The 26,655-nt window shown below is 39.3% G+C and overlaps 1 protein-coding gene across 2 annotated transcripts in view; it reads right to left on the bottom strand.

Annotated features, from left to right (window-relative positions):
- Positions 1–26,655, bottom strand: part of SOS2 (SOS Ras/Rho guanine nucleotide exchange factor 2) — a 120,463-nt gene that overhangs the window by 86,293 nt on the left and 7,515 nt on the right. For both annotated transcript variants that reach the window (XM_007535794.3, XM_060175009.1), the window contains exon 2: positions 9,660–9,785. In XM_007535794.3, the coding sequence (XP_007535856.1) occupies positions 9,660–9,785 (126 nt within the window). The remainder of the gene's footprint in view (positions 1–9,659; positions 9,786–26,655) is intronic.

Below are 26,655 nucleotides of genomic sequence, written 5' to 3'. Positions count from 1 at the left end.
CGAGCCCCCGGCTCCCCACCTGCAGGGGAGTCGCTTCACAGGCAGTGAAGCAGGTCTGCAGGTGTCTATCTTTCTCTCCCCTCTCTCTCTGTCTTCCCCTCCTCTCTCCATTTCTCTCTGTCCTATCCAACAACAAAGCAACGTCAACAACGGCAATAATAACCGCAACGAGGCTGCAACAACTAGGGCAACTAAAAGGGGGAAAAATGGCCTCCAGGAGCGGTAGATTCATGGTGCAGGCACCGAGCCCCGGAGTAAGGATCCCGGTTCGAGCCCCCGGCTCCCCACCTGCAGGGGAGTCGCTTCACAGGCAGTGAAGCAGGTCTGCAGGTGTCTATCTTTCTCTCCCCTCTCTCTCTGTCTTCCCCTCCTCTCTCCATTTCTCTCTGTCCTATCCAACAACAAAGCAACGTCAACAACGGCAATAATAACCGCAACGAGGCTGCAACAACTAGGGCAACTAAAAGGGGGAAAAATGGCCTCCAGGAGCGGTAGATTCATGGTGCAGGCACCGAGCCCAGCAATAACCCTGGAGGAAAAAAAAAATCCTATAAATCAACATTTCCTCAGTAAACTGATACTGGAATTGGAAAAACAAAGTATTATTAGGAGGGATAAAAAAAAAACTAGCATAATATACCGTATCAGTGATTTTACAGTAAGTCTCTAGGATTAAAATTACATAAAAGAAATTATTAATTCATTATTAATAATTATTGTGGAGTCAATCAATGGTCAGTCTCCTTTTGCTAATCTTAGAGCTTCAAATACATATCATTTTTAAAAAGATATTTTGTTCCCTCTAGAGGGTCAGGAAGGTAGTAGATCTTAGAATGGCTTAAAGTAATATCTATCTCTTGGCAAAACCAACACAACTTTTTAGGTTAGTATTATGGTTAATCTAATCTTAAATCCAATCAATAACTGCATGAATGATGAAAATTAATGTTAACTAAATCAAATTCAATTTTAACAGGATTTTCTATTTTTTTTTACTTATATTCTCAATTTTTAGCATATTCCCTATTTTAAAAATATGCTTTTAATGTACTTACTTATTGTCCCACTGTTAAGAGCAAAGTATAAGGAAACAAATGAAAAATTCCTAAAAATCTGAATAGCTCTACTATTTAAAATTAAAATTATTTCATATTGTAAATCTCTAACTTTTATTAAATAATCAACCTTCAAAAGAAAAGTGATACAAACAGTAATTATTAACAAAATAACTTTGGGCAACCTGGGAAGTGGTACAGTAGCTAGAGAAAAAAGACTTAAAAGTATTAGGTCCAGAGTTCTGTCTTGAACATTGCAGATGTCAGAGTGATGCTTTGGTTCTCTCTCTATATACTTTATGATTAATAAATAAATCTTCAGAGGTAGTAATAACTGTGGGCAGTCAAGGAATGGCTCATTGGGTAGAATGCAGGACTTGAACTGGACTGAGGTCCTAGGTTCAATATACCTATTTTTATCAATGTGCAAATATCCTTAAGATTTATACTTATCAGGGCCAGGTGGTATTGCACCTGGTTGAGCGCACATGTTACAAAGTGCAAGGAACAGGGTTCAAGCCCCCCAGTCTCCACTTACAGGGGGAAAGCTTTGTGATTGGTGAAGGAGGGTTGCAGGTTTCTCTCTGCCTCTCTCCCCCTCTATTACCCACTTTCCTCTCAATTTCTGGCTGTCTCTATTCAATAAATAAAGATAATAAAAAATATTTAGGGGCAGGGGTAGACAGCATAATTGTTATGTAAAAAGACTCTCATGCCTGAGGCTCCAAAGTCCCAGGTTCAATCTCCCACATTGCCGTAAGCCAGAGCTGAACAGTGCTCTGGTAAAAAAAAAAAAAAAGAAAAGAAAAAAAAGATTTATACTTTCCTTTATTGCACATAATGTAAAATGTTTTTATACATACAGAGTACAAAACTCAGTAAGTTTTTAAATGCTGACTATCAATTACCCTTATCTACAAAAAAATCTCAATTTCCTCTCCTCATATCCAACAACCATTGGGCTGTCTATCATATTAATTGTAGCTATTTATGAACTTCATATAAATGGTATTTCCTCTCTGGGGCATATATACCTATGAATTATTGTTATTTTATCACACATATCAATAGTTTATTCTTTTATTACTTAAGTAACATTCCATTTATTAATCTATCATTCTTTTATTACATACTTTCTTGGTGATAGAAATTTGAATTGTTTCTAATTTTTTGTTATATCGAATCTCATTTCTCTAGGGTTAAATATCTAAGAGGAAAACTGTTGGGTCATAAGCTTAATATATATTTAACTACTTATTAACTTCTTTTTTAAATAAATTTTTTAATATTTATTCATTCCTTTTTGTTGCCCTTGTTGTTTTATTGTTGTAGTTGTTGTTGTTATTGATGTTGTCATTGTTAGATAGGACAGAGAGAAATGGAGAGAGGAGGGGAAGACAGAGAGGGGGAGAGAAAGACAGACACCTGCAGACCTGCTTCACTGCCTGTGAAGCGACTCCCCTGCAGGTGGGGAGCCGGGGGCTTGAACCGGGATCCTTACACCGGTCCTTTAGCTTTGCGCCACATGCGCTTAACCCACTGCACTACCGCCCGACTCGCACTTAACTAACTTCTTAAGAAACTGTCAAGCAATTTTCCAAAGTCTTGCTTTTTATAAGCTCACTAGCAAAGTATGAAAGTTCTAGGGTCGTGTATTACACCAAAATGAAAGGACTTTGGGGGCAGGGGAGAAGTTTTAAGGTCCTGGTGCAATATGGTTGAGGAGGACCTAGGCTGGGGGAGTGTTTTATAGAAAACGGAGAAATTTTACACATATACCAACAATTGTATTTACTCTAAATTATTAAACCTCCCTCCACCAATTAAAAAAAAAAACCTTCTAGTGTCTCTATAACTCACCAACATTTTGGCACCACCAAATTTAATTTACCCCTTTCATGAATGTGAAATGGTATCTCTTTGTGGTTCAAATTTTTTATTTCCCTACTAACTTACAAGTGTGAGCAGCTTTTCACATGCTTAAGTCATGACTATCTTCCACTTATAAAAAGTGTCCTTTCAAGATATTTGCCCACTACAGAAGGGAATTTTTTCCCTCAATATACTGAGGGGTTAATGGCTTACAATACAGTTACTGGTATTTGAGCATTATCAATACTTCAGGACTTTCCTAACCCTTCCCCTTCCCAGTCTTTTGCTTTAGTGCAGTTTACAATACCCAGTCCAGGTTTCACTTTGCATTTTCCTTTTCTGGTCTTGTTTCTTAAGTTCCACCTGTAAGTGAGATCATCTGGTATTTGTCCTTCTCTTTTTGACTTATTTATTTTTTATTATCATTATTGGATAGAGACAGCCAGAAATTGAGAGTAGGGGGAGACAGAGAGACAGAGAGACACCTGCAGCCCTGCTTCACCACTTGCAAAGCTTTTCCTCTGCAGGTGAGGACCAGGGGCTTGAACCCAGATCCTTGCACACCGAAACATGTGCACTCAACCAGGTGCACCACCACTCGGCCTCGACTTATTTACTTAATTTAGCATATGCCTTCAAATTCCATCCAAGATGAAATAAAAGAGATTATCATTTTAATAGCTAAGTAATATTCCATTGTATATATTTACCACAATTTTCTTAGTCATTCATCTGTCTTTGGGCATCTAGGTAGCTTCCAAGACTGGGTTAATACAAATTGTGCTGCTATAAGCATAGGTATACACAGATCACTTCAGATGGGTGTGTTTTGTTTCCTTTGGATATATCCCAGGAAAGGAATTGATAGGTTATAAGGTAGGTCTATTCTAGTGTTCTGAAAAGTCTCCAGATTGTTTTCTACAGGAGTTGGGCCAATTACCTCCAGCAATGTAGAAGGGTTCATTTTTCTCCACATCTTTGCCAATACTTGTTTCTGTCTTTTTTTTTTCTCGGCCTCCAGGGTTATCACTGGGGCTCACTTCCTGCACCACGAATCCACTGCTACTGGTGGCCATCTTTTACAATTTTTGCTACTGTTGTTGGATAGGACAGATAGAAATTGAAAGAGATGGGGAAGACAGAGAGGATGAGAGAAAGACACCTGCAGACCTGCTTCACCGCCTGTGAAGCGACCCCCTGCTGGTGGGAGGCTGGGGGCTTGAACTGTGATCCCTGCGTGGGTTCTTGCACTTGTGTACTATGTGCGCTTAAACCGGTACGCTACCACCCGGCCCACTCTTTTCTAATATATGGCATTCACACAGATGTAAAGTGTGCCTCATTTTTGTCCACTGTTTTGTCTTTTTATCTTTCAATTGCTGTTACTCTTTGGATACACCTCCAGAAGTCTGTCTACTGTGTTTATTTGCATTTCTCTGATAATCAATGACTGAGCACTTTTTCTCATGTGTCTGTTGGCCATGGAGGGGGGCACAGGAAGGGGTCTCTGCTTTGGTAAAGATTCTGCCCATATCTTCTCATTTTTGGATGAGTTTAGTGAAGGTGGTTTTTTTCCCATTATTTTTAATTTTTATTTTAATGAGAGAGAAATACAGAGAGAAAACACAGTGAAAGACCAAAGCACTGCTCAGCTCTGGGTTGTGGTAGAGCTAGGGATTGAAGCTGAGACCTTGGAGCCTCAGGAATGAAAGTCTTTTGCATAACCATTATGCTGACTCCCCAGCATAATGCTGTCTCCCCAGAACTGGTGAGTTCTTTATAAATTTTGTGTATTAGTCCTTTACCTGAATGATGGCATGCAAAGATCTCCCATTCTTTAGGGAATCTCTGTCTTGGCCATGGTTCCTTTTGCTGTGCAGAATTTCATTAGTTTGCTTTTGTTTTCCTTGAAGTTGGAACCTAGTCTTGGAAGATGTTCTCAAAGCTTACATCAAGGAGGTCAGGTATTGATGCACCTGGCTGAGCGCACATGCTACAATGCACAAGGACCAGGGTTCAAGCCCTTAGTTCCCACTTGTAGGGGGAAAGCTCCACAAGCAGTAAAGCAATACAGCCAATATTTCTCTGTCTCTCTCCCCTTTCCTTCTCAATACCTATCTGTCTCTACCCAATAAATAAGCTAATTAACTAATTAGTTTAAGTTTTTCTTTTTTTTTCTTTAATTTATTTTCCCTTTTTGTTGCCCTTGTTTTTCATTGTTGTTGTAGTTATTATTGTCGATGTCGTCATTGTTGGATAGAACAGAGAGAAATGGAGAGAGATGGGGAAGACAGGGGGGGAGAGAAAGATAGACACCCGCAGACCTGCTTCACCAGCCGTGAAGCGACTCCCCTGCAGGTGGGGAGCCGGGGGCTCAAACCGGGATCCTTACGCACTTTGCACCACATGCGCTTAACCCACTGCACTACCGCCCGACTACCTAAAAGAATTTTTTTCTTAATAAGCATTTTAATTCCAGTTATTTACTATCAAAGTTTTAGAAAGCAATAGAAGAACTATTATAGTCTTATGATAGAATAGTACAATAGAAATGAGTAGGCTGGATATGTTAGTTAAAAGAAAAAAATTCTGCAAATATTTTTCTCCAAATGATAATGGTTTCTGGCTTAATATCCAAATCTTTGATCCATTTGGGGCTAACTTTTGTGTGTGGCGAAATGCATTGGTCCAATTTCATTCTTCTGCATATTTCAACCCAACTTTCTTTGTTTCATTTGTAAAATAGAAAGTATCAACAAAACCATAGAATAAGAGGGGTGAAATTCCACATATTTCCCACCACCAGAGTTCCATATCCCACTCCTTCCATTGGAAGCTTTCCTATTTTTTATCTCTCTGGGAGCATGGACCCAGGGTCATTATGGGGTGCAGAAGGTGGGAGGTCTGGCTTCTGTAATTGCTTCTCCTATGGACATGGGCATTGACAGGTTGATCCATACTCCCAGCCTGTCCCTATCTTTCCCTACTCAGGCAGGACTCTGGAGAGGTGGGATTCCAGGGTACATTGGTGAATCTGTTTATCCGGTTAAGTCAGGTTAACATCATGGTAGCATCTGTAACTTGGTGTTTGGAACATGTATTCCATTGCTTCTTCCTTTCTTGTGGGACTGGTTCAGTAGTTCTTGTAAGGTGGGATTGATTGTGGAAAACTCCTTTAGTTCTTGAATATTTGAGAAAACCTTTATTTCTCCCTCACATTTGAAGGATAATTTTGCAGGATACAATATTTGTGGCTGGAAATCCCTCTCCTTTAGAACTTTGAATATGTCATTCCACTCTCTCCTGGCCTCTACAGTTTGTAAAGAGAAATCTGATGAAAGTATTAAAGCAGGGGTTGGGCGGTAGTGCAGTGGGTTAAGCGCACGTGGTGCAAGCGTAAGGATCCCAGTTCAAGCCCCCAGCTCCCCACCTGCAGGGGAGTCGCTTCACAGGCGGTGAGGCAGGTCTGCAGGTGTCTATCTTTCTCTCCCTCTCTCTGTCTTCCCCTCCTCTCTTGATTTCTCTCCTCTGTCCTGTCCAACAACGAACAGCATCAACAACAATAACCACAACAAGGCTACAACAACAAGGACAACAAAAAGGGGGGGATGGCTTCCAGGAGCAGTGGATTCATGGTGCAGGCACTGAGCCCCAGCAATAAGCCTGGAGGCAAAAAAAAAAAAAAGTATTATAGCTCTGCTTTTGTATGCAATGGTTTTCCTTTCTCTAGCAGCTAGCAAAATTTTTTCCTTGTCGTTGACTTTTGATAGTTTTACAATAATGTGCCTTGGTATTGGTATTTTTGTATTCATAAATCTGGGTAATCGTTCTGCCTCTTGGATGAGAATGCTCTGATGGTTTCCTAAGTGAGGGAAGTTCTCAGCTAAAATTTCTCTGAAAATGGACTCTGGGCCTTTGGCCTTGTCCTCCTCCTCTGATATACCTATCACTCTTATATTCTATCTTTTGATGGAGTCTGCAATTTCACAGAGAGTTATTTCAGTCTTTCTGAACCATTCCTCTCCCTCATCTTTGAATTGAAAGAGTGGCCTGGCTATATCTTCTGGACTGGAGATTATTTCTTCTAAATGTGTGGGTCTATTTGCTAAACCTTCTACCTGGGCATGGGTTGCAGTTAGGGTGTTTTTTACTCCCTGGAGTTCTGACTGAAGTTCTTCTTTCAACAATTTAGTGATGTCTGTTATAAGTTCATCTCTCATGAGTTTTAATTCCATAGTAACATGCTCTATAATTCTTGCTTAAATTCTTGGAGAGCCCTTATAATGAGCTCTGTGTAGTCTGTCTCTGAGAATCTCTCTAAATCTGTAATTCCTTGGATTTCCTCTGTTTCATTTCTGTCTGGCTGATATAGCATAGTTGGTTATTTAGTTCTGTTTCTCTGCTTGAGCATTTTTTGTGCTGGCTATAGCCAGCAGGTAGAACTATTATGATCTCTAGACTTTTTTTGCTTGTATGATCTGCGTGTGGGAAGGGGTGGGGGGGTGGTTGCTTTGGGCTGCCTTGTGGTCACAAATGCTCTGTTTTATGTTGTCCTTGTCTTGAATTCAGAAGGCTAAATCCCCCGAGTCAAAGACTGAGAGGTTTATCTGGTTATTTTTGTCTTTCTTTATTATAATTATTTATTTAAGAAATGAGACATTAACAAAATCATAGGATGGGGGGTACAACTCCACACAATTCCTGCCACCCAATCTCCATATCCCATCCCCTTCCCAATAGCTTTCCCATTCTCTATCCCTCTGGGAGCATGGACCCAGGGTCGTTGTGGGCTGTAGAAGGTGGAAGGTCTGGCTTCTGTAATTGCTTCCCCGCTGAACATGGGCGTTGACTGGTCGATCCATACTCCCAGTCTGCCTCTCTCCCTAGTAGGGTGGGTGTCTGAGGAAGCGGAGCTCCACGATGCATTGGTGGGGTCTTCAGTCCAGGGAAGCCTGGCCGGCATCCTGATGGCATCTGGAACCTAAGGGTTTTAAGCTGTCTCTTTTCTTCCAGCAGTAGGGACAATGTTAATTACTTGCTGCGCTTAAAGTAAAATCGCCAAAAATGGCGCGTCTCAGTGCCTACACCACCCAAAACTCTGATTTGACTTTGCTGTTTTTCAACCTGTGCCCCTTTTTTGCTCCAACCACACCTACCTGAGGCTTCAGAACTTTCAGCTGTAGACTATGACTTCAGTTGGGTCTCTTGTTGTATTTATTTGTTGTTTTGGGAGGAGAGGTGATTTGGTCCCAGTTATTCCATGGCCATGCCTCCTGGACGTCCTCAACCCAATTTTCTCAACATCATTTGTTGAAGAGACTCTCCTTACTCCTTTCTGCCCTGCCTTGTCAAAAATTAGATGCCCATGGGTGTGTGGGTTTATTTCAGGGTTCTCAGTTCTATTCCACTGGTCATTGAGTCTGTTTTTGTTGTAGTACCAAACAGTTTTGACTACAATAAGCCTATTTGTATAGTTTGGGGATGGAAAGTGTGATACCTCCATTCTTGTTTTTTTCTTAAGACTGTCTTATCAATCCTAGGTATTTTATGATTCCAGGTAATCTTATGTTCTATTCTCTTATACTTGGTGCCACCTTGATGGAGATGGCATTAAATCTGTATATGAGACTAGTCACTCTCATAGTGTTAATTCTTCCAATCCATTAACATGATGTATCTTTCCATTCCTTTGTGACTTAGAAAACAGTCTTTTTATTATTAATAAACATATTAAAATATTCTGGATACAAGTCCTTTCTTGTTGTTTTCTCTTTTTTTTTCCTCTCCTTTTTTGTTGTAGTTGTTTTCTTCTTTTCAAATGATTTTAAGAGAGTGAGGAGGACCAGAACATTGCTCCTCCATTTCATGTGGTACTGAGGATCAAACCCAGGGGTCCATGTTTTCTCAGATCTCTAAAGATTCTTTGTTAGAGATACATATAGCAAGCATTTTCTCCTAGTCTGCCCTTTTTTAAAATTTTTTCATCAATTTTTTTAATACTGACTGTTTTGATTGCTCTGTAACAACACAACAACAAAATCACTTAACTCCTGATTATAAAGATATTCTTTCTTCTAGAAATTTTAGTTTCTGTTCTATTTTATATTGTTTTTAAGATAGAGGTGGAGAACGAGAGCAAAAGAGACCACAGCACCTAAGTTTCTTTCAATGTGGTTGGTGGCAGGGTTTGAACCTGGGTCATGTGCATGGCAAAGCAACACACAATCCAAGCAATCTATTTCACAGTATTTCTGTTTTTATGTTTGAAACTCTGATTCATTCTGAATTAATTTTTTTAGTTAAGATAGATTTCAAGGGTTTCCTTCAAATTTAGTAAGTTGTTCTAGCACTGTTTATGTGCTGAAAAACTTTTCCTTTCCCCACTGAGTTGCCTTCATGTCTTTGCCAGGGGAGGCATACCTGCTTAAGTGCATATGGTTACCATGCACAGGTTTAAGCCTCTGGTCCCCACCTGCAGGGGGAAAACTTCATAAACAGGTGTCTTTCTGTCTCTATCTCCCTATTATTCTTCCCTCTCAATGTTTTTCTGTCCTATCAAATTAAATAAAATTTTTCAAAAATAAACTGATCACACACATATAGTCGCACATCCCACACACATAATTCCAGTGGTTTTAGTTCCTACAATAATTTAAAATGATACAGAAGTAGATACAAAAACTAATTTGTAAGGCAGTCAGTAACTTTATGAAATAATAAAATAGTTTTTACCTCTACATCTTGAACAGTCCTGGGTTGGGCCATGCATAATTTATTAAGCAGCTGAAAAATCAGCTCTTCAATATAGTAGAGAGACTCTTCATTAGCTGAGAGATTGGGATGTACTTGCTCCTGAACCTTTAAATAAAATTTTTCAGTTAATTATAGGCAAAATAGCATTTACTTAATAAAAAGAGACTCTTACATAAAATTAATATTTGGTTATCAGTGCAGATTGTGAAATGACCCAACTGGTTTTATATTTGAAGTCTGATTCCCCATTACGGCTGGTATGGACTGGAGTGGTGCTCTGACTTATCTCTCATTCTTTCTGCCGCATATGAAACTTTCATTCTCTCCCATATATACGCAATAAAAAAAACAATCTTCAGCAGATGTACCACAGTGACATCTGGCTCCTTCTCTCTCTCCTATCTTTCTCATTAGTTAATTAAATAAATAAAGTACTTAAAAATAAATCTTTAAAAAAATATAGTGTGGGGGCTGGGCCACAGTGCAGTGGGTTAAGCGCACATGGCGCAAAGCACAAGCATCAGAGTAAAGATACTGGTTCGAGCCCCCACTATACACCTGCGGGGGGGGGGGCACTTCACAAGTGGTGAAGCAGGTCTGCAGGTGTCTATCTTTCTCTCTCCTTCTTCCCCTCCTCTCTCCATTTCTCTGTCCTATCCAACAACGATAGCAGTAACAACAACAACAATAATAACAACAACAACAATAAACAAGGGCAACAAAAGGGAAAAATGGCCTCCAGGAGCAGTGGATTTGAGTACAGGCACAGAGCCCCAGCAATAACCCTGGAGGTAAAAAATAATAATAATAATTATGGTGTAAGAACATGGTGTGTCAAATAGAAATACAGAATGAAGGAAAAAACTATTATTTGCTGACTTTTGCAAACTAATTAAGCCATAGAAGGGTGGTTAACAATTTTTAACCCTATAAAAATCCGCTGAAAGCTGTTACATTCCTTTTCCTTCCTAACAAGTATATATGCACATAAAACATCCTATGTAACTTTAGAGGAAGAACAGATCTCTGAAGTTAATCAATGTATCTATTACAAGTTTATGAATACTAGTTTATGAACCCAGTAACAAAAGGTATCTGAACTTTACAAATTATTGAGCTGCTTGCTCTGTAGGTACTAGTCAGCTTTCTCTTACACTGTCATATATTTCTCATGAAGCCATGCTAGGAACTGTTATTGTGAAATTTCTAGTACTCCATTCTAAAAAGTAATCTAGTGGAACTAGATATGAGGAATACAGTCTTTAAAATTATGCATAAAATATGGTATTATGTTAATGAATAACTGCTGAAAGAATTAAGTAGCACTCTAAATATTCATGCTATATCATAAAACATAAAAAGTAATAGAAAATTTTAAAAGGGCCATTGTAATATTGAAAAAATGAAGCAGAATTAATACATTCCCATAAAAAAGAAAAGAAAAACATGAAGTTGACCACTTCATTAAAATTCTCAAATTTAGCAAAAAAATCTTTTTGTATTTTATAAATCCAAAGGAACTATAGTGAATTACATCCTCTTATTCCTAATATTACCTGTATGCACATTCTTTTTTTTTTTTTTTTGCCTCCTATCGCTAAGGCTGTTCCTACACTATGAATCCACTGCTCCTAGTGGCCGTCTTTCCCCCCCTTTTTTGGACAAGATAAGAGAGAAATTGAGAGGGGAGTAAAAGATAGAGAGGGAGAAAGGACCAGGATCCTTAGGCTGGTTCTTGCGCTTCACACCATGTGCACTTAACCCGCTGCACCACTGCTCAGGCCCTGAAAATAACTTTTTAAGCTGAATTATTATGGGGTGAGGTGGTGGTGCACCAGATTGAATCCACATGTTACCAAGGGCAAGGACCTGGGTTCAAACCTCTTCTCCCCACGTGCAGGGATGAAGGAAGCTTCACGAGTTGTGAAGCAATGCTACAGGATCTCTCTGTCTCTTTCCCTCTCTTTTTCCCCCACCTTTTTCAATTTCTTTCTGTCCTCTATATTAAAAGAAAATTCAAAACAAACAAACAAAAAAACAATGAACAAATGGCCAGCAGGTAGTGTAGGCTCTGAGCTCCAGTTATAACCCTGGTGGCAAGAAAAAAGTGGATGATGAAAAAAATATCTGATGCCAAATTCTGCTCTTTATGAAAGTAGATTTTTGAGAAACATACACATTAGGAAAGAAAAAAAAAAGGTTAAGAAATAATGAGCTGAATATCTCAAGAAATAGATGAATAAAATCAAAATTCTTGATAATTTCAAACTAATTAGGTTTAAAAATGATAAAACCTCAATAAAGGTAAAGAATGAACATAGGGGGCCAGGTGGTGGTGCACTGGGTTAAGTCCTTGTACGAAGTGCAAGGACTAAAACAAGGATCATTGTTCCAACCCCCAGCTCCCCACCTGCAGGAGGTCGTTTCACAAGCAGTGAAGCAGGTCTGCAGGTGTCTATCTTTCTCTCCCCCTCTGTCTTTCCCTCCTCTCTTGATTTCTCTCTGTCCTATCCAACAACAATGACCTGGGTCCTTGTGCATTGTAACATGTGTGTTCAACCAAGTGCACTACTGTCAGCCTCCCAAGACTTTCCTTTTTAAAATAAACAATTCTTGGTATTAGGAGAATAATAGTAAAGTTGGAAAGGCTATTTTTATAACATCCTACCATAAAAGAAAGCCAAGGACTCAACTCAGTGAAAATGATTATGCATCAAAAGTAAGATAACAGAACTCAGGCAGTAGTGCAGCGGGTTAAGCGCACATGGCACAAAGCACAAGGACCAGCATAAGGATCCCAGTTCGAGCCCCCGGCTCCCACCTGCAGGGGAGTCACTTCACAGGTAGTGAAGCAGGTCTGCACGTGTCTATCTTTTCCCGTTTTCCTCTCCTGTCTCCATTTCTCTCTGTCCTATCCAACAACAATCACATCAATAACAATAAAACAACAAGGGCAACAAGAAGGGAATAAATATTTTTAAAAAGCTCAATTAAAAAAACTATTCTGGGGCGGGGGAGATAGCATAATGGTTATGCAAACAGACTCTCATGCCTGAGGCTCCTAAGTCCCAGGTTCAATCCCCCACACCACTATAAGCCAGAGCTGAGCAGTGCTCTGGTGTTTCTCTCTCTCTCTGTTTCTCTCTGTGTGTCTGTGTGTGTATGTATCTGCATCTGTCTCAAAAATAAAATAAAATAAAACTATTCTGTTTATAGTGTATGTGTAAGGAAATACCTTCTGGCAATTAAAAAATATGTTGTAATTAAAATACAGGTCTAACTTGTTAATCTACTGTTAAAGATTGAGAATTACTTTAATTGCTCTCTTTTCTGACTAGTCTTCCAGGAAAATATTATAGTTAGTTTGTTCTTATATGGTAATTTTATGTTTACTATGTCTTCAGGTGCTGAAATAGTAAATATTGTGGAATTGCAAAGTAGTTTTTTTTCACTGTCATCTTTGTATTGCATTAATTTTATGGATGGATTTTTAATGTTATAATGCTGGTTGTTACTTATTTACAATCACTTTAAGAAGTTATTGTAAGAAACTTTGATGCACAGTTAAAAGTGCTTTGTGGGTTACTTTTACTAAAGTCAAAATCATAGGGGACTACCCTGCAGATAGGGAGAGAGTGGGCTCAAACAGGGATCCTTATGCAGGTTCTTTCGCGGCATGTGTGCTTAACCCACTGTGCTACTGCCTGACTCATGACCACAGCATGTGAGCTCAGATCTAGAGGAATGCAGAGGTCACACAGGCTCCTAAGCTAATTATGGGCCCCAGATCACATCTAATCGATGGGGTTTACAGTCAACAATATTTACACCTCTTTCCCATATTAGGGAGCTACTCTCTTCCCTGATTCAGCTTTCTGGTCCTTTTTCCAGCCATGACATCATCTCCCCAGAAAATAACTTGGATCCACTGGCATATCAGAATTCAGGCTCAGGGGCAAAAAGAGAAAGGAAAACAAAACAAAACAAACAAACAAACAAAAAACAACTAGTATAGCCACAGACCCTTTGGAATTTAACTGAACTATGCCTACTAGCTATCTATAAAACAGAGAACTGCCCCCCCCCAACTCTTCATCTACACTATTCCAGCCCTTATGTCCATGATTGTTCAACAATTTATTTGGCTTTGTAACTCTCTTGTCAACCACCAGGTTCCAGATGCTAGCAGGATGCCAACCAGACTTTCCAGGACAGACGACCCCACCAATGTGTCTTGGAGCTCCACTTCCCCAGAGCCCTTCACCACTAGGGAAAGAGAGAGAAAGGATGGGAGTAAGGATCAACCTGTCAACACCCATTTTCAGCGGGGAAGCAATTACAGAAGCCAGACCTTCCACCTTCTGCATCCCACAATGACCTTGGGTCCATACTCCCAGAGGATTAAAGAATAGGAAAGCTATCAGGGGAGGGGATGGGATAAGGAGTTCTGGTGGTGGGAATTGTGCGAAGTCATACCCCTCTTATCCTATGGTTTTTGTCAGTATTTCTTTTTATATATATAAAAACAATTTTTTTAAAGATGGAAAAAAATAGATATACCAAAAAACAGAAAGAAACAGCTTAGACTTCATGCTGGGTCAACAGTTTACTAGTGCTTTGAGTAAACTGTTTCCTTTCCTATGAACAAAAATCCTCTTCATACGTGTCCTGTGTGTCTCTCTCTCCCTCCAGAAGAGGAAGAGCTTATTCTAAGAGCCAAGATTTTATTATACTGGTCACTTACTGTTGAAAATCCAATATACCTCATACCTGATCTTCTTCAGACTTGGATAGGGGTGCCTGATTTGGAAGAAGGAATAGAAAAGAAAAGAAAAGAAAAGAAAAGAAAAGAAAAGAAAAGAGAAGAAAAGAAACTTTGATGCACAGTTAAAAGTGCTTTGTGGGTTACTTTTACTGAAGTCAAAAATCATAGGGGACGCCCCTGCAGATGAGGAGAGGGTGGGGGGCTCAAACAGGGATCCTTATGCTGGTCCTTTCGCACCACCCACTGTGCTATTGCCCGATTCTCAAACAGGATAGTTTTTTTTAAATATTTTTTATTATTATTTATTTATTCCCTTTTGTTGCTCTTTTTTTTTATTGTTGTAGTTACTGATGTTGTCCTTGTTGGATAAGACAAAGAGAAGTGAAGAGAGGAGGGGAAGACAGAAAGGGGAAGAAAAAGACACCTGCAGACCTGCTTCACCACCTGTGACGCGACTCCCCTGCAGGTGGAGAGCGGGGGACTTGAACCAATATAGTTTAAGCCCATCCTTGCACCACCTGTGCTTAACCCGCTGTGCTACCATCCGACTCCCTGCATGGATACTTCTATATAGCATTAAAACTATTGTGTTTAGGGAGTGCAGGTGGAGCAAAGAGCAAGGACCGACTAAAGGACCCCGGTTCGAGGCCCGGCTCCCAACCTGCAGGGGAGTCACTTCACAAGTGGTGATGCAGGTCTGCAGGTGTCTATCTTTCTCTCTCCCTCTGTTTTCCCCTCCTCTCTCCATTTCTCTCTGTCCTATCCAACAATGACGACATCAATAACAACAATAATAACAACAATAAAAACAAGGGCAACAAAAAGGGAATAAATAAATAAGTAAATATTTTTAAAAAGAAATATCCATGCTGAGACATGTTAAATTATTTTTGCTCTGATAAACACAGATTTAACAAATTTTAGAAATACTATTTCATAATCTATATTTTTCAGTTCTCCATATTCATATATACATAGCACTCTGATTGATCAGCTCACATTTAAGTTTCTGGGGCAATGTAGGAATAAATATCTTAGGGCCCGGTTGAATACACACATTACCATGTGCAAGAGCCCTGGTTCCAGACCCTGAAGCTCCAACTGCAGGGGAGGACATTTCACAAGCAATGAAACAGGTCTGCAGGTGTATATCTTTTTCTACCACTCGCCTCTCAATTTCTCTATCCTATCAAATAGAGGAAAAAATTTTAAAGAGGAAAAAATGGTCACCATATGCAGTAGATTCACAGTGCTGAAACTAAGCCCCAGCAATAACCCCAGTGGCAACAAAAATAATTTTTTAATTAGAAGAAGGAAAGAAAGGACATTAGAAGGCGGGGGTAGATCATAATGGTTATGCAAAGAGACTCTCATGCCTGAGGCTCCAAAGTCCCAGGTTCAATCCCCTGCACCACCATACGCCATGAAAAAAAAAAAAAAGATGGAGGAAAGGAGGAAGGAAGGAAAGATATCTCTTGGGCCACACAAACTTGTTGTTAAAATTCGGAGGCTCCAGCTGGCCGGGCTGGCTTCACGGGCGGGTAACAGAGACGCGGAGACAACAGCTGGACAGGGAAGCTGTATTTCTTTATTCAGGAACAACGATTCATAAACTAAACCAAACTAATCACCAAACAGAACTCTGCTGTCTCTTTGCGGCGGCGCAAGCACTCTCTCTAACTCTGTAACTCTGGAACCCTCTGAACTCTGGAACTCTCGCGGGGTTCCTTGGGGCGGGGCCAAGCAGGCCCTTGAAACTAACTGGACTGATCCAATTCTCTTGGTGGGGGGAGAACTACCCAATGTAAAGCATACAACACAAACTAGCGTTTACTCCTTTGAAATCCTTTATTTCAATGCCCACATAGTTGGAAGAAAGCAAATGTCTCAAAAGTAAATTAAGGGGAGTCAGGTGGTAGTGCAGCAGATTAAGCACAAGTGGCGCAAAGCGCAAGGACCCGCAGAAGGATCCCGATTCGAGCAGGTCTTCAGGTATTTCTCTCTCTCTCCCACGCTATCTTCTCAATTTCTCTTTGTTCTATGGACGAATGGGAAGGGAAGGAAGGAAAGAAAATGGCCTCTGGGAGCTGTAGTGCAGTAAAGTCACTGAGAGGTCAGGAGGGAGGGAGAAAACTTTTGTTTAATAAAAGTTAAAATGCATATTTATATCACTATTTTATTTCATAAAAACAGACTGAAATAAACAGGGAAGGGGAAGATAGGGATTGAGGCATCTGCAACACTGTTTCACTGCTTGCAAAGCTTTCTCCCTGCAAATGGGAACAGGGGGCTTAAACCCAGCTCCTTGAACACTATAATATGTGCTCAACCAGGTGCACAACGACCGCAGCCTGCCCCTGCAATTTTTAAAGGCAATAAATTTTATGCTGAAGACAAACACTAACAACTTTAAGATATTGTTAGTGGAAATGTAGGCTTAAGTAAAAAAAAAATAAGCCTTAATGATCAGAAGACACAATAGTGTTAGATATCGATTCCTCTCTAATGATCTAGAGTCAAAACAATTCCAATCAAAATTCCAGTAAATTTTTTTTTCTAGAAAATGATACACTGATTTTTTTCAATTCTTACCGAGTCCTAGTATAACAAACATTTCTGAATAAAAAAAGTTGGAGAATTAAAACTGATTCAAACAGCTTTAGTAAAGTTGCAGTAATTGTAACAATGTGAAATGGTTCAAAAGATCAATGGAACAGAATACAGAACCCAGAATTAAAACTGCATGTATTGGGCAGAGGTAGATAGCATAATGGTTATGCAAAGAGACATTCATGCCTGAGGTTCCAAAGTCCCAAATTCAATCCCCCACACCACCATAAGCCAGAGCTGAGCAATGCTCTGGTTAAAAAAATATTAAAAAATTAAATTAAATTAAAAAACCCTGAATGTACTGGGTCAGTGGAACAGAATAAAGAACCCAGAACTAAACCTGCATATGCTGGGTTAAGGGAAATAGATCAACTTATTAGAGCACAGTATTTGTATGCCTGAGACCCCTAGGTCCCAAATTTAATCCACAGCACCACTATAGGCCAGAGCTGACACAAACACACTCTCATGCGCTCTCGCTCTGTCTCTTATAAAATAAATCTTAAAAAAGAGAGAATGCATGTATTTAGACTAAAGCAGATACCCATATGCAAACAAACAAAATTATATAAAATTACCTCATCATATGTAAAAAATTAACTCAAACAGGCTATAATCCTAGAACTATAAAACTTCTAGGAGAAAAAGATTTGTAACCCAGGTCAGCCAAAGATTTCTTAGATGTGACACTAATAGCAGTTAGGCATAAGAAAAAAAAAGGGAATAAGGAAAAAATGGCCACCAGGAGAAGTGGATTCATAGTGCAGGCACAGAACCCCAGTGATAACGTTGGTGACAAAAATAAAATGTAAACAAATCTTTAAAAGCCCCCAGTTTCCACTTGCTTAGGGAAAAGTGATTCAGAAGTGACGAAGCTGTGCTGCAGGTGTCTCTCTCCCTCCCCACCTCTCTCTTTTGAATTTTTTTCTTTCTTTAATCTTTCTCCATTTCTTTTTTTTTTTTTTTTTTGCCTCCAGGGTTATTGCTGGTGCTCAGTGCCTGCACCATAAATCCACTGCTCCTGGAGGCCATTTTTTCCACCCTTTTGTTGCCCTTCTTGTTGTAGCCTTGTTGTGGTTATTGTTGTTGATGACATCGTTCGTTGTTGGATAGGACAGAGAGAAATCGAGAGAGGAGGGGAAGACAGGGGGAGAGAAAGACAGATGGCAGTCGACCTGCTTCACTGCCTGTGAAGCGACTCCCCTGCAGGTGGGGAGCCGGGGGCTCAAACAGAGATCCTCACGCCACTACTTGCGCTTTGCACCACGTGCACTTAACCCGCTGCACTACAGCCCCACCCCCATCTTTCTTTCTTTCTTTCTTTCTTTCTTTCTTTCTTTCTTTCTTTCTTTCTTTCTTTCTTTCTTTCTTTCCTTTCTCTCTTTATTATTGGATTGAGACAGCGAGAAACTGAGAGGAAAGGGGGAGGTAGAGTGAGAAAGAGACAGAGAGACAGACACTTGCAGCCCTGCTTCACCACTCATGAAGCTGTCCTCCTGCAGGTGAGGACTAGAGGCTTAATCTGTAATGTGTGTGCTTAACCTGATGCGCCACAACCTCCCTATCTCCCCCTTCCTCTAAATTTCTGGTTGTTTCTATCCAGTAAATAAATAAAAGGCAATTAAAATTTTTTTAAAGAGAACCCTCTAAACTGAACTACTGTTTATGGCAATTATTCAAGGGATAATTACCTACAAATATATATATTCATACAAATACATGGACACAAATGATTACAGTAATAATTAGGATCTGGAAACCAAATACATAGCAGATGGAGTAAATGGACAAAATAATAACATATACACACAATAGATTGCCATAAAGTAATAAAAAGGAATGAATTGATACATGTAACAACATCTATTAATTTGAAAACAATTGCGCTGGAAGAAACCAGACAGGAAAAGGTTATATAACATGACTGCATTACAATAAAACTCTAGAAAAGGCATTTATTGTGACAGAAAGCATGCCAGTTATTGGTTAGAAATAAGGAATGGGAAGGGATTACAGAATATATATATATATATATATATATATATATATGACTTGAAACCAGGAGGTGGTGCAATGAATAGTGTTGGATTCTCAAGCATGATATCCAGAATTTGAGCCCTAGCATCACATGTAGCAGAGTGATGTTATGGTTCTCTCATAAATAAGTAAGTCTTAAAAAATATATATGTGGCTGACAGATATATTTGTTATCTTTTCTGCAAGTTTTACTGATGTGTAAAAACTTAGCAAAATGTATACCTTAAATATGTACCATCAATTGTATATAAATTACATGCCCAATAAAGTTAAAAACAATGTAATGGGGGTTGGGCAGTAGTACAGCGGGTTAAGCGCACATGGCACGAAGTCCAAGGATCCCAGTTTGAGCCCCTGGCTCAACACCTGCAGGGGGTTCGCTTCACAAGAGGTGAAGCAGGCCTGCAGATGTTTATCTTCTCTCCCCCTCTGTCTCCGCTCCTCTCGATTTCTCTCTGTCCTAGACAACAATAACATCAATGACAACAATAACAAAACGACAACAACAAAGGCAACAAAATGGGAAAAAATGGCTTCCAGGAGCAGTGGATTCCTAGTGCAGGCACCGAGCCCCAGAAATAACCCTGGAGGTAATAATACTAATATAAAATATAAGGTAACAGTTTTCTGATAAGAATGTGTAATCAGTAATTTGTATGGTGTACACTATAAATTTATTAAGGCTGGGCCAGTTGGTGGCATACCTGGTTGAGCACACACATCACAATGCACAAGGACCTGGGTTCAAACCCCCAGTCCCCATCTGCAAGGGAGAAGCTTCAAAAGCAGTGAAGCAATGCTGCAAGTGTCTTCCCCCGCCCTTTATCTCTCCTACCTCTTCAATGTCTCTCTGTCCTATTAAATAATAAATTAACAAAATTTAATTTTTTTCTTTAATTTCATTAAGGTCAGCAACCATTTCTTATATTTTTGGCTTCCTATTTCCCCATTCATTTATTCCTAATACCCAGGTAACTTAGTACCATGCCCTGTAGAAAGAAAGTGCTCAATATATGCTTGTCAAATAAATAAACATATGCTAAACAGATTTGTTGTTCTCACTGGAATCTGGAGACTTGGGAAAGTTAAGGGCTCCATATAATCTGTTTCTTTTTCACTGGATATGTACCTGGAGACTAAGTTATACTATCTAACACTATAAATGAGAGGATTTTCACCTATTGTCTACTAATAGTCACTTCTCACTTGGGTTTAATGACAGATTTTTCAACACAGGTTTGTTAAAATGCAAATTAGTTCAGGAATCTCAATCTACTAAGCTTAATTCAGTTGAGATACACCATAAAACAATCAAAAAATGTATAAAAGATTATTAACTGAAGCTAAAGCTTTTATCATAAGATTTTATTTGGCTGGAATGAAATGGTATATTATCTCTAATTACATTCCCAAACAGGCAAGTCATTAGCCTGTGAAGTCAAGAGAACACAGACTAGCAAGTTTCCAACTTGGTTCAGTGCCAAAGCATTTAGTAGTCACAGTGCTTTTAACATGAAATACTAAGATACTTTACACTTATCATAGTAAGCAGGAATAATGTTCATAAAAACAATTAAATGATAAATAAACATTAAAACTATAGACATGTGTGGGGGGAAGCATCATAAGCTAGTTTCCCTGTCTCTTGTTCATTATTCTAAAAATTTCTACTACCCACTGGCAAGTAATCTGAGCAGGTTATCATAGACACATAAGAGAAAACTAAAGTTAGGAAAATTATTAATGGCCTCCTCCCCTTGTGAAGTGGGAAATGACTACTGCTATTAAATATATTTTATTCAAAGTTTAGTGGGTTGGGGACACAGCATAATGGTGGTACAAAGACTTCCATGCCTGAGACACCAAAGGGCCCAGATTCAATCCCCAGCATATCATCATAAGCCAGAGCTGAGCAGTGCTCAGCTATGTCCTTTAGCATACAGTCATACCCTGTTTTATGGTACCTCACTTTATTGTGCTTTGTAGATAATTGCATTTTTATAAACTGGGCATTTGTGGCAACCCTACATTAAGTCATTTTTCTAACAGCTCAGATGATGGTTATCATTTTTGAAATATATATATGTGTGTGTATGTATATATATGTGTATATATATGTATATATATATGTATATATATTTATTTATTTTTTTTTTTCCTACCAGAGTTATTGCTGGGGCTCATTGCCTCCAAAACAAATTCACTGCTCCTGGCAGCCATTTTCTCTTTTTCTTTATCTTTTTTTCTTCCTATTTTTATTAGTAGGACAGAAATTGAGAGAGGAGGGGGAGACAGAGATAGATAGAGAGAGAAAGACCTGCAAAACTTGCTTCAGTTTGTAAAGGGTCCCCCCTGAAGTCAGGGAGTGGGGGCTCAAACCTGTGTCCTTGCACATGGCAATGTGTGCACTTAACCAGGTGTGATACCACCTGGCCCCAGAAATAAAATATTTTTAAATTAAGATATATATATATATATATATATATATATATATATATATATACACTAACAGACTACAATATAGTGCAATCATAAAGTCAGTGTATACTGAGAAACAAGATATCTGTGTGACTCATCTTATTGCAACAATTCCTTTATTGTAGTGGTCTGGAATCAAACTTATAAAACCTCCAACTAAAACTAACACATAGTGGAGTTGTACCCCTCCTACCTTATGTTTTTGTTCATTAATCCTTTCTTAAACAAAAAAAAAAAACTAACACATACACTCTTTTTTACAAATCTGCCTGATTAGGTGGCTGAACTTAGGGGTAAATCAGGTTCTCCTTTCCCAGCTCTTTTCACTTTACTAAAGCACTCAGCACCTTATTGAAGAAGGACAGATATCTTATTTATCCTGTACCTCACTATGGCATGTTGACCAGGTGTATAGTAAAAGTTTCAATTCTAATGACAACGAACAAAGATAATTATATTGTATTTGTTGATTTTTTTTTTTTTTTTTGCCATCAGGGTTATCACAGAAGCTTGATGCCTACACCACAAATTCACCACCCCCAGCAACTATTCTTTCCCTTTTTTCTTTTGATAGGATAGACAGAAATTGAGAGGGAGAGATAGACACCTGCAGCACTGCTTCACCACTCATGAAGCTCCTCTCTGCTTGTGGGGGCCAGGGGGGTTGAACTTATGTCCTTTTACATGGTAATGCGTGCACTCTATTGGGTGCACCACTGCCTGACCCCAATTATAAATATTTTCCATTTTGTTGTTTGTTGTTGTTGTTGTTGTTATTGCTGGATAGGACAGAGAGAAATCAAGAGAGGAGGAGAAGGCAGAGAGGGGGAGAGAAAGATAGACACCTGCAGACATGCTTCACTGCCTGTGAAGCGACCACTGCTGTAGTTGGGGAGCCAGGGCCTCAAACCGGGATCCTTAAGCCAGTCCTTGCGCTTTGCACCATGTGCACTTAACCCGCTGTGCTACCGCCCTGCCTATTATTACTGTTTTAATACTCCAGCAAGAGTAAGAAGTGATAATGAATACAAGTATAGTCTGAAATAGAGCTACACACATTATGTGCACATTATGAAAGAGAGACAAGATTCAAGAATAATTCATAATTCTTATTTTGGGTGACTAGGACAGAGTAATCATTTACTGTTATGGATAAATACTACAAAAAGAGCTCAGTACTGGTTCTGGTGTTAATCACACATGTATAAGAAGTATTAAGAAATTGGATATCCATTGCCCAGAAGGTAGCAATGATTAGTCTGCACTTAAAAGCCTGAGGTCCCGAGTTCAGTCCCCAAAAATGTATGTGGCAGAGTGATGTCTGGTTTCTCTATTTCCCCCTCCTTTTTAATTAATATAATAATAATATTTAATTTTTTTTAATTAAATTTAAATTTTTATTATTTTTAAAATTAAAGCCTATGTCCTAAATTCAATCCCCAGCATCTTTTTAAAAAATATTTATTTATGGGGAGGGGGTGGGATATGGAGACTGGGTGGTGGGAATTGTGTGGAGTTGTACCCCTCCTACCCTATGGTTTTGTTAATTTATCCTTTCTAAAATTAAAAAAATTATTTATTTATTCCCTTTTGTTGCCCTTGTTTTTTACTGTTGTAGTTATTATTGTTGCTGTTATTGATGTCATCGTTGTTGGATAGGACAGAGAGAAATGGAGAGAGGAGGGGAAGACAGAGAGGGGGAGAGATAGAGAGATGCCTGCAGACCTGCTTCACCACCTGTGAAGCAACTCCCCTGCAGGTGGGGAGCCGGGTGCTCTAACTGGGATTCTTACGCAGGTCCTTGGGCTTTGTGCCACGTGCACTTAATCCGCAGCACTACCGCCCGATATAAGATCTCTAGCATCTTATATGCTAATGGAATGCTCTGATTCTTTCACTGATAAATAAAATTCCCTTCCTCTCTCAATTTCTCTCTGTCCTATCCAACAACAATAGCAATGGCAACCACAGTAATAATAACAAGGGCAACAAAATGGAAAAAATGGCCTCCAGGAGTAGTGGATTCATAGTGCAGGTACCAAACCCTGGAGGCAAAAAAAGAAAAGGAAAAAAAAAAAAAAGACTAAGCTCTATAAAGGTCAGGATAATGTAGCTTAAGAAGGCAGTAAAATACACAGGAGACGATCTCCTGTCCCCACCTTTCCTTTGTATTTTCAATTTTTATTCCTCTACAATGTCAAATGTTGCTAAGGAAACATTACTATTAAACCAAAGCAAAGGACACTGGAAAAGGAGGGATAGGGAAGGGATGGACAAGGCATTGGGGTCCTGGAGCATGATAGTAGAAAAGGACCTAAGTTGGTGGTTAATGTGTCCCACAGACACTTACTATAGGGCAATGAGATACTGTACACGTGTGCTATATGTACTGTAAACCATAAAACTCCCAATAAAATTATTTTTAAGGAAGAAAACATTATAGAGGCCCAGGAGATTGCACAGTGGCTACAGTACTAAACTTACAAGCATGAAGTCCCAAATTCCCTGGCATCAGATATACTAGTGACACTGGTTCTCTCTCTCTCTCTCTCCTCATAAACATGTATTTTTAGAAAGAAAAGAAAAATTACAACATGCTACATAATAAACAGAAGGATGATTAAGCTTAAAAAAATGAGTAAATGAAAATTGGAATACTGAAAAAATTTTAGCCTCCAGTTGCTGGGGCTTGGTCTAGTACTATGAATCCACCACTTCTGGTGGCCTTTCCTCCCCACCCCCCCACCTTTTCATTCAATAGGACCAATAGAACAGAGAGAAACTGGCAGGGGGGAGAGACAGAGAGAGGGAAATTATGGGGCTAGGTAGTGGCATACCTGGTTGAGCGCACATGTTACAATAAACAAGGACCCAGATTCAAGCCTCTGGTCCCCACTTGCAGGGGAGAAACTTTGCAAATGATGAAGCAGGGCTGCAAGCATTTCTCTCTCTCCCTCTACTACTCCCTTCCCTCTTGATTTCCAACTGTCTCTATGCACCAAATAAATAACTTTTTACAAAATTAAAAAGAGAGACACCTACAGGCCTGCTTCACCACTAGCAGGGGTTCAAACCCCGGTCCTAGAGCAGATCTTTACACTTAGTAGTATGTGTACTTAACCAGGTGCACCACTGCCTGGTCCTCCTGAAAATTTCTTAGAAGAGACAATACTAGTGTTTATATCTAAATCACGACATTATTTTCATTGTGATGTTTCATTGCTTAACATTAAAATGTGAAGTGTATAAAACTTTATACATTTGTGGTCCGGGAAGTGGCGCACTGAATAAAGCAGCAGACTCTCAAGCATGAGATCCTGAGTTCAATCCCCGGCAGCACATGTACCAGACTGATGTTTGGCTTTTTCTCTCTCCTCCTATGTTTCTCATTAATAAATAAATAAAATCTTTAAAAAAACTTTACACATTTACAAACTTTCTACCTATTGTTATATGTCCTTATATAGGTTGTTAATTTTAACATTAGTTCCATTAAAATTCCTTCCTGATTTGAGTACACAGGCTAACAAGATATCTAATCAAACTTATTGTTCCCTTAAAAGAAAAGCCATGGTTAATACAAAAGACATAAACTTGATTTATGTCAGGTAGGTTGGATGTGCAGCATAAAACACTTTAATGGAATGTTATTGCTCCAAATATACCATACCAAAGTTAAACTGAAAATAGAAGAATGCTACTAAACATGGCTGACAGGGAGCTAAATGCATCAAGTTAAAATGCCTTTCTAATGCTCTCCAGTTCTGACCTTCTTGGATCAGCTTGGGTTATTAATAGTTTGGAGTAATTCCAAGTAACTCCCTGCAGTTTTAGTGTTATATTCAGGAGCATTAGGAAATTAAGACTAGGCCTCAGTTCACAAAAAAAAAAAAAGAAAAAAAAAACATAGCATTTTCTATTCATTCCTAGTTTTTAGCTAGAGTGATCTTAACAAAATGTAATCCTGATCAAGTCAATCTAATTATTTTGTTATAGAAATAACCCTACAAAACTTCCTATTCTCTGATAGATGCCTTAACATAATGTATCTACCAACCAGTCTCAACTCCTTCATTTGGTCTTGGTCATTTAAAACTATAGGTCCTGGGAGTTGGGCGGTAGCACAGCGGGCGTGGCGCAAAGCACAAGGATCGGCATAAAGATCCTGGTTCAAGCAACTGGCTCCCCACCTGTAGGGAAGTCGCTTCACAAGCAGTGAAGCAGGTCTGCAGGTGTCTTTCTCTCCCCCTCCTCTCTCCATGTCTCTTTGTCCTATCTAACAACGACGAGATCAATAACAACAATAACAACAACAATAACAAGGGCCAACAAAAGGGAAAATTAAAAAAAATAAAACTATAGGTCCCATGACTATAGGACCAGCAAAATAGCTCATTTGGATAGTGTACCTGCTTTGCCATGTGTGTGACCCAGGTTAAAGCCCAGCCTCCACTTGAAGGAAGCTTCGGTGCTGTGCTCTGGTTCACTCTGCTGTATTGTTAAAAACAGACAAACACACACAGTCCCAGCCTAACTTTCTTTTGGTCTCAAATTCATTTGCCTCGGTAATTTTGTTAGTCCCAGTCATCATTCCCTAATTGTTTACTTCTTTTTTTTTTTTTTTTTTTTGCCTCACTGGGGCTCAGTACCTGTACCACAAATCCACTGCTCCTGGAGGCCATTTTTCCCATTTTGTTGCCCTTGTCGTTGCGCTTGTTGTAGTTGTTACTATTGTCATAGCTATTGCTGTTGTTGGATAGAACAGAGAGAAATCGAGAGAGGAGGTGAAGACGGAGGTGGAGAAAAAGACAAGACACCTGCAGACCTGCTTCACCCCTTGCGAAGCGACCCCCTGCATGTGGGGAGTTAGGGGTTCAAACTGGGATCCTTACGCTCATCCTTGTGCTTTGCACCATGTGCGGTTAACCCGCTGCACTACCACCCAGCTCCCTACTGTAAGGCCTATCTATCCTATGCCCTCTGCCACTGCCATTCATTCTATTTTACTTTAATTTTGAATTTTGTAGCAAATTAAGAATACAACAGAATAGATGACAGGGGCCTCCGATATAGGCAGTTTCACCC

The sequence above is a fragment of the Erinaceus europaeus genome, chromosome 16 (assembly GCF_950295315.1).
Source record: "Erinaceus europaeus chromosome 16, mEriEur2.1, whole genome shotgun sequence".
Taxonomy (NCBI): domain Eukaryota; kingdom Metazoa; phylum Chordata; class Mammalia; order Eulipotyphla; family Erinaceidae; genus Erinaceus; species Erinaceus europaeus.
The sequence above is the reverse complement of the archived record's forward strand: the minus strand, read 5'-3'. Positions and strand labels throughout refer to the sequence as shown.